Source organism: Cnephaeus nilssonii, assembly GCF_951640355.1.
Source record: "Cnephaeus nilssonii genome assembly, chromosome: 13".
In the NCBI taxonomy this organism is placed as follows: domain Eukaryota; kingdom Metazoa; phylum Chordata; class Mammalia; order Chiroptera; family Vespertilionidae; genus Cnephaeus; species Cnephaeus nilssonii.
In genome coordinates, this window is record NC_137084.1 from 70,711,857 (window position 1) to 70,728,509 (window position 16,653).

The 16,653-nt window shown below is 39.6% G+C and overlaps 1 protein-coding gene across 2 annotated transcripts in view; it reads right to left on the reverse strand.

The window, feature by feature from the left end:
- The window catches only part of ATM (ATM serine/threonine kinase), a 145,104-nt gene that overhangs the window by 54,816 nt on the left and 73,635 nt on the right, over positions 1–16,653 (reverse strand). For both annotated transcript variants that reach the window (XR_013814363.1, XM_079787341.1), the window contains exons 31-35: positions 14,186–14,360; positions 11,679–11,843; positions 10,548–10,680; positions 3,013–3,108; positions 867–1,038 (exon numbers count right to left, since the gene is read on the reverse strand). Coding sequence is in view for 1 of the 2 variants with exons in the window: in XM_079787341.1 (XP_079643467.1) it covers positions 867–1,038; positions 3,013–3,108; positions 10,548–10,680; positions 11,679–11,843; positions 14,186–14,360 (741 nt within the window). In the remaining variant the exon portion in view is untranslated. The remainder of the gene's footprint in view (positions 1–866; positions 1,039–3,012; positions 3,109–10,547; positions 10,681–11,678; positions 11,844–14,185; positions 14,361–16,653) is intronic.

The window sequence follows — 16,653 nt, forward strand, 5'->3', positions numbered from 1 at the left end:
AAAAAATTGTGATGAGGTGCTCAAATATACCAAAAATAAACAAATATATAAATGGGAAGGGGGGCAAAGAAAGCAAGCAAAAGTAATCTCATAACCAGCAAGCTGAAAAATCCGTTGCAATTTTGTTTTGCAGAGAATAAATGGGTGAAAACCCTGTTTGATTAGCTTAATAATTTTTGAGTTATGAAATTTCTGCTCTACAACTTACTATTTTTGTTGTTGTTTGTTAATCCTCACTGGAGGATATTTTTTCCATTGATTTTTATAGAGAGTTGAAGGGAGGAGGGAGGGAAGAGAGGGAGAGAGGAGAGAAAAACATCGAGGTGAGAGAGTTAACCAGGATGGGGAAGCTGCAACCCAGATACGTGCCCTTGACAGGGAATCAAACCCGAGACCCTTCAGTGCTCGGGTCAACACTCCAACCATTAAGCCATGCTGGCCAGGCTCTACAACTTATTTTAAAAGTCCCTAAATAGTCTAGCTGAGAAGAGTGATACCTTTGATTTTGACAAATATCCCAATATCCCACTTTGCATTCCCCTATCTTAATGTTCTCTGTAGAACCACCTGGCAATTTTCTTATTATCTATTTATCTAGTCTACACTCACCAGAATTTCACATGGACCTTGTCTAGTTCACCATATCAAATGCTTGGTACTTAAAAGAGCTTCAGTAATTTCGTGCATTAATAAAAATCCAACAATTTTCATTAAAATACTTGAGATTGAAAGAAAAGTATGGCAACTTAAAAGAGAAAACTTTAAAGTTATTGGAACTGCTAATTTATGTGAAGATACAGTATCATTCTCCTTGAATGTCAGATTAAGTAAATGCTATCAGAAATAAAGTATCATTAAGTACTCACCAATCTTCTACCAGTGTGTTATTCAGGTAGGTCAGCATTACGAAGGTCCACTGAAGTTCTTTATCTTCAAATAACTCAAGGGCCTTAGTATAAGGTGTATCTTTACTAAGGTGTATAGCTATCGTTGAAAAATTTACAGGACCCACTTCTCCCAAGCAGCTCCCAACAGCCTCTACACACAGAAATTACATTTCAGTAGAGTTATAGCTAAGAGATCATACATACAACAAAAATTTCTTGAGTTCCAAAATGTAATGCTATTCTGTCATCCTCCAAGAGTTCAGTGTTTCTCAAAGATTTGGAATAAATTAAAGAAGCAACAAAATATTATATCACTTCCTTTGCATATCATCCATGTGGGCAATAATTTCTCCCATAAAATCATATCCAAGAAATAGACTAGTAACAGAATATAGATATCAAGGATGAAAGTTTAAACATAGCTACTGCATTAGAGTATCAGCAGACTTTAAAACTTAAAAATTTTTTGATATTAAGTACATAAAGTTCACTAACCTTAAACACTCAGTTCAGTAAAAACTCACACATACACAAATGCGTGCATGCACACACACATAATTCATTTTTTCTCATCTGTATTATCACTACCCAGATAAAGATAGAATGTTTTCTGCATGCCAGAGGACTCCCTCATGCTCCTTGCCAGTCATGGTGGAACTTATTAAAATATGTTCACAAATTCTCTGAAAGTCCTCCTTTCAAAAGGTAAAGCCTAATTTGAGTGTTGAGCTGTGCTTAGTGACTGACTTCTAACAAAGAGAATGTGTACAAGTCTTCCATCTCCTTGACTAAGTTTATCTGCACGTGTTTAATTTTTAGACACGATTACAAATGAAATGATAAATGAAATAGAATTTCCTTTTTAGATTGTTCACTGCTGGTGTACATAAACACTACTAAATTTTGTGTGTTGCCCTTGTATCCTACAACTTTGCTAAATTCATTTATCAGCTTTATTATAGTAGCTTTCTTGTAGATTCTCTGGGATCATATGCAAATATGATTATGTCATCTGTGAATAGACATCATTTTACTTCTTCCTTTCCAACTTGAATAATTTTTATCTCTTTCTTGTCCAATTGCTCTGGCTATAGCAGTGGTAAAAGTGGGCAACCTTGTCTCGTTCCTGATTTGAGGGAGAAAACTATCAATCTCTTACATTAAGTATGATGTTAGTCATGGGTACAAAGATTTTATGCTACACAGGAAAGCCACTTAATGGTTCTTGCAGTAAATGAGATTTATCCCCAGAGCCAGTACTACTATGGACAACGGTAAATTCCTTGGTTAAAGAAAACTTCTAGGATGCTGATAGGTTCTGTTTCTCAGTCTGGGTGCTAGATGCACAGGTGTGTGTTCTGCTTGTAAAAATTCTTTAAGTTATATGCTTATGATCTGTACAATTTACTGATGTAAGATATATTTCAATTAAACATTTATCAAAAAATGTTAAGTACCCTAGATATTAGGCTCCCAATGAGAAGTTAAAAAAGACTCCACTGAAAGATAGTAAGATGTTTGAAACAGCTATTATTCCTCCCACTTTTCTTCTTGGAAGCAATGCCGTCATGAGAACTTCAAGCTGGTTATAATGTGACTTTTCCCTCCTGTGAGCACCAAACCTAAACAGCTACACTCTAGGCATGATATTGGGTATTTATCTTACATCAGGTTTCCTCCAAATGGTGATAGTAAAGGCCTTGAATATGGTTTTAATATTTGACTTTAATCCAGCACTCCAAATCCTCATTCTTATTTCACTTATATAAAAAAGATATTAAGTACCAGTCATTTATAATATACATCAATTTATCTTCAACATCACTACAAATAGGTATATCTGACTTTCCTAAATATTTACAAAACATTTTCAAATTCACAGTTATAAATGTGTAAATAAATATCTTTTACTTTATGAATAAAGTAAAAAGTAAATGAATGTCTAAAGAAGAAAATATGAAAGGAGGGCAGCTTAGGGACATTTGAGCCAAATAGAAATATTCCTTAGCTAGCATCTTACATTTCCCCAATATCCCAAGTGATAAACTTTTACTGATTTTGAAAATTATAAAGATGACCACTCAAACAAAAGACTCACAGTCATTCAGCCAAATAAATAGTTTACCTAAAACTTCTCTTTCACCAGTGTGATTTAATGCCATCTTAGATAACTGTAACAAGCTGACAACCAGTTTCACCATTATGCCATCTTGTGGGTTACCTAGAAGCAGTTTTGAAAAAAAATTAAACTATAATGGAAACAACTTTTCTTTATGATATTAAATTTTATATATTTAAAATACCTGACTAGAAAACTTTTACCAAGTTTTTTGAAAAGGTTTTAAATCATGAGCACTTCAAAAAATATTGTGATAACCAAACTATTCTCTGACCACAATGTTTTGAAATTAGAAATCAACTGCAAAAAGGAAGTGGAAAAAAATACAAATATGTGGAGGTTAAAAAACATGCTACTGAAAAACCGACTGGGTCAAAGAAGAAATAAAATGTGAGATCAAAAGATATAGAAAGACAAATGAGAATGACAATATGACATATCAAATTTTGGGATACTGCAAATGTGGTAATAAGAGGGAGGTTTATATCATTACAGTCCAATGTCAAGAAACAAGAAAAATCCCAAGTAAACAACCTAACATTGAATATTAAAGAACTAGAAGAAGAAGAAAAGCAGCCCAAAGTAAGCAGAAGAAAGGAAATAATAAAAATTAGAGCAGAATTAAATAAAATAGAGAGCTAAAGGACTATACAAAAAATTAATGTAAAGAGCTGGTTCTTTGAAAGATTAATAAAATTGGCAAATATGTGGCTATACTCAATAGAGAAAAGATAAGTAAATAAAATTAGAAAAGAAAGAGAAGTTCCTACAGATACCACAGATATACAAAGGATCATTCAAGAACATTATGAAAGAACTAGAGGTCCGGTGCACGAAATTCATGCACTGGGGGAGGAAGGTGTCCCTCAGCCCAGCCTGCACCCTCTCCAATCTGGGACCCCTTGGGGGATGTCCGACTGCCGACTTAAACTGCAGTCAGACATCCTCTCACAATCCAGGACTGCCAGCTCCTAACCACTTGCCTGCCTGCCTGATCGGCCCCTACCTGCTTCTGCCTCCCAGCCTGATCGCCCCTATCCGCTCCCCTGCAGGCCTGATTGATGCCTAACTGCTCCCCTGTTGTCCTGGTCACCCCCAACTGCCCTCCCCTGCAGGCCTGGTTGCTCCCAACTGCCCTTTCCTGCTGGCCTGGTCACCCCTAACTGCCCTCCCCTGAAGGCCTGGACGCCCCCCAACTGCCCTCCCCTGCCAGCCTGGTTTTCCCCAACTGCCCTCCCCTGCAGGCCTGGTCGCCCCCAACTTCCCTCCCTGCTGGCCCAATCGTTCCCAACTGCCCTCCCCTGCCGGCCATTTTTTGACGACATGGGGTGGCCATATTGTGATGACATGAGGGCACAAGGGCCACCTAGGCTTTTATTAGTATAGATATAACACCTAATTCAATAACCTAGAAGAAATGATAAATTCGAACCTTCCTAGAATGAATAAATAACCTTCCTAGACTGAATCATGAAGAACTGGAAAATCTAAACAGACCAATCAACAATGAGGAAATTGAAACAAACACCAAAAACCTCCCAAAAAGCGTGGTCGAGATTTGACCTACGAACCAGGACGTCAAGGTTCAATTCCTGATCAGGGCATATGCCGGGCTGTGGGCTCAATCCCCAATAAGGGGTGTGCAGAGGCAGCCGATCAATGATTCTCCATCATCATTGATATTTCTATCTCTCTTTCTCCCTTCCTCTCTTTGAAATCAACAACAACAAAAAATTAAAGAAAGAAATAAATAACTCCCAAAACGTCAAAAGCCCAAGACCAGATGGCTTCGCTAGTGAATTCTACGATACATTCAAAGAAGACTGGATCCCTATCCTTCTCAAACTCTTCCAAAAATTTGAAAAAGAAGCTTCCTAACTCCTTTTATGAGGTCAACATAACCCTACTACCAAAACCTTGCAAGGATAACCTACGCAAAAAAGAGAAATACAGACCAATATCTCTGATGAATACAGATGCAAAAATCCTAAACAAAACCCTAGCAAATCAAATACAATGATACATTAAAAACATAATACATCACGATGAAGTGAGGTTCATTTCAGAGGCACAAGGACGGTTCAACATATGCAAATAAATCAATGTGATATACCAAATTAACAAAATAAAAGATAAAAATAATATGATCATATCAATAGATGCAGAAAAAGCACCTGACATGACACAACACCCATTTACAATTAAAACAATAAAATGGATATAGAGAGAAAGTACCTCAACATAATAAAGACCTCCTATGATAAACCCTTAGTTAATATCATACTCAATGGTGAAAAACTAAAAGCTTTTCCTCTAAGATCAGGAACAAGATAAGGATGTCTACTCTCATCACTCATATTCAACACAGTTCTGGAAGTCCTAGCCAGAGAAATCAGGCAAGAGAAAGAAATAAAAAGCATCCAAATTGGGAATGTAAAGTAAACTTGTCACTTTTTACAGATGACATGATTCTTTATATGGAAAATCGTAACGACTCCACCAAAAAAGCTATTAGAAATAATAAACCAATACAGTAAAGTTGCAAGATACAAAATAAATGTACAAAAATTCATTGCATTCTTACATGCTAATAATGACATTTCAGAAAAAGAAAGGAAAAAGATTCCTTTTGCAATTGCAAAATAATAAAATACCTAGGAATAAAATATTTGAAGGGTGTGGAGGACCTAAATACTAAAAATTACAAAGCATCCCCCAAAGCCCAAAAAGAGATTGAAAAAGCTACAACAATATAGAAAGATATTCCATGTTCATGGACTGGAATAACCAACATAGTTAAAATGGCCATATTACTCAAAGCAATATATAGATTTAATGCAATTCCCATCAAAATCCCAATGTCTTTTTTTCTAAAGAAATAGAACAGAAAATCATCAGATTTGTATGAACCCACAAAATACCCTGAATAGCCAACACAATCCTGAGAAAAAAAAGCTGGAATATCACATTCCCTGACTGCCAATTACTGTATACTACAAAGCAACAATATTCAAAGCAGCATGTTATTGGCAGAAAAACAGACACATACACCAATAAAATAGAATTTGAGAGCCCAAAAATAAACCCACATGTATATGGTCAAATAATTTTCGACAAAGAAGCCAAAAACATACAATGGAGAAAAGAAAGGCTCTTCCATAAATGGTGCTGGGAAAATTGGAAAGCCACATGCAAAAGAATGAAACTAAACTACTGTTTCTCCCCATATACTAAAGTTATGGACCTTGGTCTTAGAGAGGATTTTGAGAATTTGACCCAAAAGGCAAGAGAAGTAAAAGCAACAGTAAAAGGGATTATATCAAACTAAAAAGATTCTGTACAGCAAAAGAAACCATCAATAAGACAAAAAGGCAACCAACAGAATGGGAGAAGATATTTGAAAACAACTCTGACAAGGGGTTAATATCCAAAATACAGAGAACTCATACCACTCAACAACAAAAAACAAACATATAATTAAAAATGGGCCGAGGACCTGAACAGGCACTTCTTTCAAGAAAACATACCATGGCCAATAGATATATGAAAAGATACTCAACTTCTACAATGAAATACCACCTCACACCTGTTAGAGTGGCCATTATCAACAAGACAAGTAATAACAAGTGTTGGAGAGGCTGTGGAGAAAAAGGAGCCATCACTTACTGCTGGTAGGAATGTAAACTGGTAGAGGCACTCTGGAACAAACAGTTATATAGAGGTTCCTCAAAATATTAAGAATAGAGTTACCATATGACCCTGCAACCCTCTTTTGGGTATCTACCTGAAAAATTTGAAAACATTTATTTGCAAAGATATATGCACCCCTATGTTCAGCACTTTCACAGTGACTAAGACATGGAAACAACCAAAGCGTCCCTTAAAAGATGACTAGATAAAGAAGATGTGGTGCATATATACAATGGGTTACTACACAGCCATAAGAAAACATGAAATACTGCCATGAATGGATCTTGAGAATATCATGCTAAGCGAAAAAAGTTAGAAAAAAGTCAAGAATCATATGGTTTCACTCATATGTGAGATATAAAACTGAAAACAACAAATGAATCAACAAAAACTCATAGACACAGACAACAGTATAGTAGTTACCAGAGGGAAAGGGGGGAGGGGTGGAGATTAGTGAAGGGTAAAGGGTCGAGTATATGGTGAAACAAGATTTGACTTTGGGTGATGGGCACACAATGCAATATACAGATAATATATCATAGAATTATACATTTGAAATGTATATAACTTTGTTAACCAATGTCACCCCAATAAATTTAATATAACAATAAAAATAAAATGAAGTAAATGTATTTGAATTTCCCTATGTAAAAGTGATCAACATTTGGCAGAAAGAAAGAAAAATTTCTTAAGTTGTACAGAAAAATTAATACCTTAGCAAAATCACAAACACAAAAATCATTCAACATGATCAGGAGCTAGAAGAAACCCTGGGAGATATGCTTGGGTTTTAACTTCTAGCATTCAGTCTATGCCAGAACTATCAAATTGAATGTTGGACAATGAGGGAAATATTATATAATCTGCACTGTCCAACGATAGCCACTTAGCTACATGTTACTACTGAGAACTTGACATGTGCTAGTTTGATGAAAAAACTGAATTTTAAATTTTTATTAAGTTTTAATTCATTCCAATTTAAGTAGCTACAAAGAGCTAGTGGCTGTATTGGACAAGACATGTTAGACCAGTGGTTGGCAAACTGCGGCTCTTTGGCCCCTTGAGTGTGGCTCTTCCACAAAATACCACGTGCGGGCGCGCACATACAGTGCGATTGAAACTTCATGGCCCATGCGCAGAAGTCGGTTTTTGGCTCTCAAAAGAAATTTCAATCGTTGTACTGTTGATATTTGGCTCTGTTGACTAATGAGTTTGCTGACCACTGTGTTAGACCAATAAAATATCCAAATAAATGATAATAAGATAGAGGTATTCATATCTTATATATATGTAGATATAAAAACAAATATACTGGAATCTCAGAATTCAGGTGGCTATCAAAATTAGTTTTAAAAAGTACTTAGGATAAAAAGAATATAATATAAATACGAAATTAATGAGCACACGAAGATGAAAATCAAATAATAAATAGAGCTTGAATTCTTTACCTGACTTCTCCAAAGAGGGGATACAAATGGCCAAGAGACATATGAAAAAATGCTCAGTCACTAATCATCAGGGAGATGCAAATTAAAATGACAATGACATGCCACCTCACACCTGTCAGAATGGCTACCATCAACAAATCATCAAATGACAAGTGCTGGCGAAGATGTAGAGAAAAGAGAACCCTAGTGGACTGATGGCAGGAATGCAGACTGGTGTAGCGACTATGGAAAACTGTGGAGTTTCCTCAAAAAATTAAAATATGGAACTGCCCACTTCTAGGAATATATCCTAAAAAGCCTGAAACACCAATCAGAAAGAATATATGCACCCCTATGTTCACAGAAGTGTTATCCTATCTAATAAAAGGATAATATGCAAATTAACCATCATTCCGTCACAAAGATGGCGGCACCCATAGTGGCTGGGGCGCTGGACGCTGGCAGTGTCACCCCAGTGATGAGCCCCAGCGTCCCGTGCACCGGCCTGTGGAGGGAGGGCACGCGGGCCTCTGGCCAGAGGCCGGCTGGGGTGTGGGACACTGGCATCGTTGCAGGCCAGGCTGAGGGACACCGCCTCCCCCCGTGCACAAATTTTGTGCACCAGGCCTCTAGTTTACAATAAGATCTGGAAACACCCAAGTGCCCATCCATAGTTGAGTGGATAAAAAAGCTGTGGTGTGCCCTAACCAGTTTGGCTCAGTGGATAGAGCGTCAGCCTGAGGACTCAAGGGTCCCAGGTTTGATTCCAGTCAAGGGCATGTACCTTAGTTGTGGGCACATCCCCAGTGGGGAGTGTGCAGGAGGCAGCTGATCGATGTTTCTCTCTCATCAGTGTTTCTAACTATCCCTCTCCGTAAAAAATCAATAAAATATATCTTAAAAAAAAGAAAAGCTGTGGTGCATACACACAATGGAATACTATGCAGCTATAAAAAAGAAGAACCTTTTACCCTTCGAGACAACACGAAGGGACCTGGAGAGTATTATACTAAGTGAAATAAGCCAGTCAGAGAAAGACAAATATCACATGATCTCATTTATATATGGAATCTAATGAACAAAATAAACTGACAAGCAAAATAAAACCAGAGACATGGAAGCATGCAACAGATTAAGGATTCTCAGAGGGAAGGGAGTGGGGGCGGAAAGAGATTAACCAAAGAACATATATACCTATATGCATAACCCATGGACAAAGACAATAGTAGGGGAGGGGACAGGAGTGGGGAGGAGGGGATCAATGAGAGGAAAAAAGGGGACATCTGTAATACTTTCAACAATAAAGATAAATTAATAAAAAACGTAAGTAGAAAAAGATTCCCCCAAGTACAATGGTATAATAACTCAAACTCAAATTAAGTTAATATTAAAATGTTTAAGGAAAATAAAGCTATAAGTATATATACATGTGTATATACAAACATATATATGTATATATATATATATATAAACATGTAACACACATACTTAAATGATGTTTAAAATGAGACAAATTTCTTTTATTTAAGTAAGTTTTAGACAAAAAAAAACGGAAGTGTAGTAGGCAGACACACATTGTATGCCTGGCTCTAAAAAATTCATGTCTCTTTTAGGCAGCAGGAAGTTAACCTTTTAAAAAAAAAAATATATATATATATATATATATATATATATATATATATATATATATATATATATAATTTGATTTCAGAGAGGAAGAGAGAGGGAGTGAAAGATGGGAACATCAATGATGAGGGAATCATTGATTGGCTGCCTCCTGCACGCCCCCCACTGGAGATCGAGCCCACAACCCAGGCATGTGCCCTTAACTGGAAATGAACCTGGGACCATTCAGTCCACAGGCTGACAATCTATCCACTGAGCCAAACCAGCTAGGGCGAGTTAACCTTTTTTAAGCAATGAAATAACATGATCATGTTTGGGTTAAAGAAATCATTCTGGCAGAGGTGTAGAGGATGGATAAAGTAGGAGTAGTTCAAGGTGAGAAGACCATTAAGAAGTCTTTTATAGTTAGACTAGTGATGGAGCACGCAAAATCGCACAAGACCTGGGACCCCAGACCCCTCTGCGCCCCGGGACTCCCCCAAGTCCCACCGGTGCTGCGAGACTCCGAGTCCCGCCGCGCTGCGAGACCCAGAGTCAAGTCCCGCTGCGATGCGTAACCCAGAGGCAAGCCCCGCCCACCCACATGCACCTCACCACGCACGCAGCCTCCTGATGACCGGTCTTTGGTTGTTATGGCGTTAGGGCCATTGGGTTTTTATAATATAGATGAGAAATGGTGAAAGTCTGAACTAAATGATGAGAATCTAACTCCACGGCAATTAAACCAACAGTAAGAATTTATAAAAGATTCTTTGGAAAAGGAATAGGTACAAATAACCACGTCATTAAAATTAGTACCCTGAGAGGCTCTCATGAGTTCCATCATCTGATCTTTATGTTGTTCTAGCTGTCTTCGAAGATCCTTCAATCCTTCAAGCCTTGTCAATGGAAGTGCATCATAAACACTTACTGAGAGAAAGTGGTTAATTTCCTAAAAGAGAAAATTTGTTAAAAATGGAATTGCTTTTGACATGTATTGGTTAAGTCTATGAAATAAAACTTGAAAAAAAGATTAGTAAGTGCCTTTTATACATACTGACTCATCTCACTATTACTACCAAAAAAGTTAGAAGTAAATTATTTCCTCTATTTCAAACCCTACAATGTTTTAATTTAAATTCTAATAGATTCCCTCAAGATATAATAGTTAGATTGCAAGATTATAGCACACTCAATCGGAAAAGAAAGCTTAAATTTCTATTCACTTAGTACTGTAACTAGTTTTAGATCTTAATATATTTACCTATATTTTCATATTGATATATAGCAAAATACAGAGCATCATTTTTAAATTATAATAAGATTTATAAGGAAAAATGTATCTGGACATACTTTAGAACAGGCGTCCTCAAACTACGGCCCGCGGGCCACATGCGGGTGTTTTTGCCGTTTTGTTTTTTTACTTCAAAATAAGATATGTGCAGTGTGCATAGGAATTTGTTCATAGTTTTTTTTAAACTATAGTTCGGCCCTACAACGGTCTGAGGGACAGTGAACTGGCCCCCAGTTTAAAAAGTTTGAGGACCCCTACTTTAGAAGTTTATAAAGATTAAGACAGAACTAAAATTTGAAAAACTCTTTAAAAAGTTAATATCTTGAATTCAAACACTGAATTGTCTCTCAAAGAATTAGGTAGTAATTTTGAGATAAAATGGAGCTTATGCATATGAAAATCAAGCATATGTTATATCATATCTCTTCAATATTTAAATTAAATGTTTACCAAAAACTTTGATATTTATATTTTCATTGCAATGCAAGAGTATCTATTAAGATTCAGTTTTTTATTTTAGAGGTTTTCATGCTATATTTTTATCATAATTTTTAAAAAACATTCAGGTTTTCACATTTAAAGCATTATAGGTTTTCAAAGGTACTACTGTCTATCCTTTCTAATATAAAATAGTAAGATGGTGGAATAATTATTACCTCCAAGAGTGAAAAGGGTCCTCTACTGTATTTGATTTTCTGTTGAGTAATACGCAAATCCTTAAAGACAACATGGTCGGGAAAAGGATCTAAAAGTTTAATGGTCATATAGAGGTTTTCATTGTCCTTGTTATCTATCACTAAGTATTTCAACAAGTCCAATACCTAAACATAATTTAAAAAGAAAAAATGAAAGGGGACAAATGACTTAATTATATTTTAAAGTAAAATAACCAAACTCATTGTAAGAAATAACATTTGCTAACCTAATTCAGATAAAATATTCTAATTACTTCTAAGGAACCCAGCTATTTCCATGCTTTCAAATAATTCAACAAACCATTCAAGTATTTCTACAGGATGGGCTCTGAGGTATAAAAATGACAATATCATAGAAACGTCTACACTAATAAAAGAGAAATATGCAAATTGACCGTCACTTCGCAACACCACCGACAAAGATGGCGGGTTAATTGCATACGCAGGCGCCAAGCAGCCGGGGGTGGGGTGGCCTCTTGCCAGGCCGCTCTGAGCCTGTAGGCCCATGCGGAATGACCCCTGGCCACTCCGGACTGCGTCCCGGGGACAAGCGTCTTCGGGAGCCAGGCCACTCTGAGCCTGTAGGCCCACGCATAGGCCCACAGTGGCCGGGGGCAGGGCAGGAACATCACCGGGACCCAGGTGCTCTGAGCCGGTGCGCGCGCAAGCGGCCGGGGGCGGGGCGGGAACATCCCCTGCAGTGAGCAAGCAGACAGCAGGGCCCTGCTTGCCCCCAGCCGTGGCAGCAAAGGGCAAGCAGGACCCCACAGAGAGCAGACACCAGGGCCTGTGGTGGCGTCAAGCAGGCAGGTCCATAGAAAACAGAGAACCACGGAGAGCAGGCCTAAGCCATTAGTAGGACATCCCCTGAGGGCTCCCAGATTGGAGAGGGTGCAGGTTGTGCTGAGGGACCAAGCCCCCCCATGCATGAACTTCATGCACCGGGCCCCTAGTTTTATATAAGTAACTAGAGGCCCGGTGCACGAAACTCATGCACCTGTGGGGGGTCCCTCCGCCTGGCCTGTGCCCTCTCGCAGTCTGGGAGCCCTCAGGGGATGTCCAACTGTCGTAAGCCTGGCTCCTGGCTGAGCGGCGCTGACCTGTGGGAGCGCACTGACCTCCAGGGGGCAGCTCCTGTGTTGAGCATTTGCCCCCTGGTGGTCAGTGCACGTCATAGTGACCGGTCATTCCGCCATTCGGTTGATTTGCATATTAGCCTTTTATTATATAGGACTAGAGGCCCAGTGCACTAAATTCGTGCACCGGGGGGCAGGGGGGTGTCCCTCAGTCCAGCCTGCACCCTCTCTAATCTGGGACCCCTCAAGGGATGTCCAACTGCCCATTTAGGCCTGCAGTGGGATCAGCCCAACACACAAGATGGCCACCCCCATGTGGACACAAGATGGCTGCCACAAAATGGCCAGCAGGGGAGGGCAGATGGGGGGACCAGGCCTGCAGGGGAGAGCAGTTAGGGGCAACCAGGCCAGCAGGGGAGGGAAGTTAATGGCATCCAGGCCTGCAGGGGAGGGCAGTTGGGAGCGACCAGGCCTGCAGGGAAGGGAAGTCGGACATCCCTCTCACAATCCAGGACTGCTGGCTCCCAACTGCTCGCCTGCCTGCCTGCGTGATCACCCCCTAACCACTCCCCTGTCAGCCTGATCGACGCCCAACTGCTCCCCTGCCGGCCCAATTGCCCCTAACTGCCCTTCCCTGCCGACCTGGTCACCCCTAACTGCCCTCCTCTGCTGGCCTGGTCGCCCCTAACTGTCCTCCCCTGCAGACCTGGTCACCCCCAACTGCCTTCCCCTGATGGCCCGGTCACCCCTAACTACCCTCCCCTGCTGGCCTGGTCACCCCTAACCTCCCTCCCTTGCCAGCCTGGTCGCCCTTAACAGCCCTCCCCTGCTGGCCCAATTGCCACTAACTGCCCTCCCCTGCCAGCCTGGTCGCCCCCATCAGCCCTCCCCTGCAGGCCTGGTCGCTCCCAACTTCCCTCCCCTGCAGGCCTGGATGCCATTAACTTCCCTCCCCTGCTGGCCTGGTTGCCCCTAACTGCTCTCCCCTGCAGGCCTGGTCCCCCCATCTGCCCTCCCCTGCTGGCAATTTTGTGGCAGCCATCTTGTGTCCACATGGGGGTGGCCATCTTGTGTGTTGGGCTGATGGTCAATTTGCATATTACCTCTTTATTATACAGGATACCTTACACACCATCATAGTGGTGCAAACTTCTGTCCTTAGTTTCACTTTAGCACAAGAGACAGAAACTATTAAATAAAAATTACAAGGTGTTCGGTAATTAAATGGTTATAAAAATAAATTAATTGAGAATGTTTTTCCAATCATTTAAAAAAATATATTTTCACTAAAATTACGAATTATACCAAGTAAACATGAAACATTCAGCTCCTTTCAAGAATAATTTATACATATAATTCAAATATCATTTTGAAAATGGTTTATGAAATTACCTGCTCCTGAATTTCCATCTGACTATCCACAAGGGGTATCAGTGTACCAACAATAACATGAAGATGATTTTCTAAAGCATCCTTACAGCAAGTCACTGCGGTGCGGCAAACGTGGCTCAACAGGTCACAACAAAGGGAGAAGCTACGCAATGACACATCCATAAAACGAGAAGGCCTGTTATGGGGGGGGAAACAGTTAAGTTCTAGGCAACTTTGATATAAACTCATTCTATTGTCATTTTTATTCAGCAGCTCAAATTATGATATGGCTTGAACATAAAAGTCACTTTCATATCCAAATCCTTAAACCAAAAAAGAGAAGTGGCATCAGCAAAATGGTGGAATAGGCAGCTCCAATCTCTCCTGAGACACTGAAAAACAAGAACTATGAGTTTGTTTCTGTTTTGTTTGTTCATTTATTTTGTTAGCTTTCACATATAAGTGAAATCATATATCTGACTTCTTCTGTCTGACTTATTTCACTTAGCATAATACCCTCTAGGTTCATCTATGTTGTCACAAATGGCAAGATTTCATTCTTTTTTACAGCTGAGTAAGGTTCCAGAGTGTGTGTGTGTGTGTGTGTGTGTGTGTGTACCACACTGACTTTGTCTAGTCATCTATTGATGGGCACTTAGGTTGCTTCTATATCTTGGATATTGGAAATAATGCTGTAATGAATACAGGGATGGATATATCTTTTCGAATTACTGTTTTGGATTTTTTTCAGATATTCAGAAATGGAATTGCTGGGTCATAAGGTATTTCTATTTTGAATTTTTTGAGGAACCTCCATACTGTTTTCCATTGTAGCTGCACCAATTTACAATCCCACCAACAGAAACAAACTCATAAATACAGAGAACAGACTGATGGTGGTCAGATGGAATGGGTAATAGAGGAATGGATGAAAAAGATGAAAGAAATTAGGAAATACAGATTTCCAATTATAAAAATAGTCATGATGATGTAAGGTACAGCATAGGAAATACAGTCAATAATACTGCATTACCTTTATATGGTGTCAGATAGGTACCAGATTTATCAGGATGATCACATCATAAGATATATACCATATTTTCCGGCGTATAAGACGACTTTTTAACCCAGGAAAATCTTCTCAAAAGTCAGGGGTCGTCTTATACGCCGGGTGTCATCTTATAGGGTGGGTATATCCCAAACTCTATATTTTAACTGGAAAAGTTGGGGATCGTCTTATACGCCCAGTCATCTTATACGCCGGAAAATATGGTAAATGTCTAATCACTACGTTGTACTATGTGAAACTAATGTAATATTGTCTATAAACTGTAATTTAAAAATAAATTTTAAAAAAAGTTTAATAAGGAATGCAGCAGTGCCCTAGCTGGTTTGACTCAGCGGATAGAGCATCAGACTGAGGACTGAAGGGTCCGGGTTTAGATTCTGGTCAAGGGCACATGTCCAGGTTGTGGGCTCAATCCCCAGTAGGAGGCATTCAGGAGGCAGCCCATCAATTACTCTCTCCCATCATTGATGTTTCTCTCTCTCTCTCCCATCCTCTCTAAAATCAATAAAATATGTTAAAAAAAATACAGAAACTCTAAAGCTTGTCATGAAAAGATCTCCAAGAATCTTACCTAATAATAGACAAACATGTAAATTGACCATACCTCCGCTATGCCACCAGCCAATCAGGAGTGATATGCAAATAAACCCAACAAAGATGGCAGTTAATTTGCATACATGGATGCCGAGTGACGGGGCGGGACGCATGGTGATGACACGGGCATTCTGCCCCACCCTCGGTCTCTCAGGGCCTCTGGGCAGCATGGGAAGGCGGGGCCTGAGCGGAAAGAGGCGGTTCCGGGGCCTGAGCGGAAAGGGGCTGGGCCGGAGTGGAAAGGCGGTGCCGGCAGCCAGGGAAAGGAAAGCCCATTCTAGCACGAATCTTCGTACATCGGCCTTCTAGTAGTATAAAATAAAAGCCATTTGAATCAAACAGCAAATTTAAAAAGAAAGAATTAGCAGTACTTTGTTAGAACTCTTGTAAATAGTCAAAGGTTTATAGCAATCAAGCAAACTCTTAACTAAGAAAAAGGCAACCTTAGAACTGCAGCAAAGCTCTGTGGTGATTTTAGTTGCCCTGTCCCACCCCCTCCCCAGGTTAGCCACAGTCTTGAAAACTGCATTCTCCACTGGTCCTTAGTTCTCGAGAAAGCAGAGCATACCTCATTCACATATTACTGTGTATGTCTGTTCTAAACCTGTCTGAGAGATATTTGAAGGCTGGAAAAGCTGTGGGCATTGCTTGAAAACATTAAGCTAGCCAACACACCCATAGCTGCCTAGGACCAAAGATTATTGTTGACACATACAACTGATTGCCTGATTGCCTAGGAGGGAGAATTGGGGAGAGAGCTTCCTTGGGAAATTAGAGCACTAAGATTCACCCATATATTTTGGGAATTTAGGAAGCCACACACATG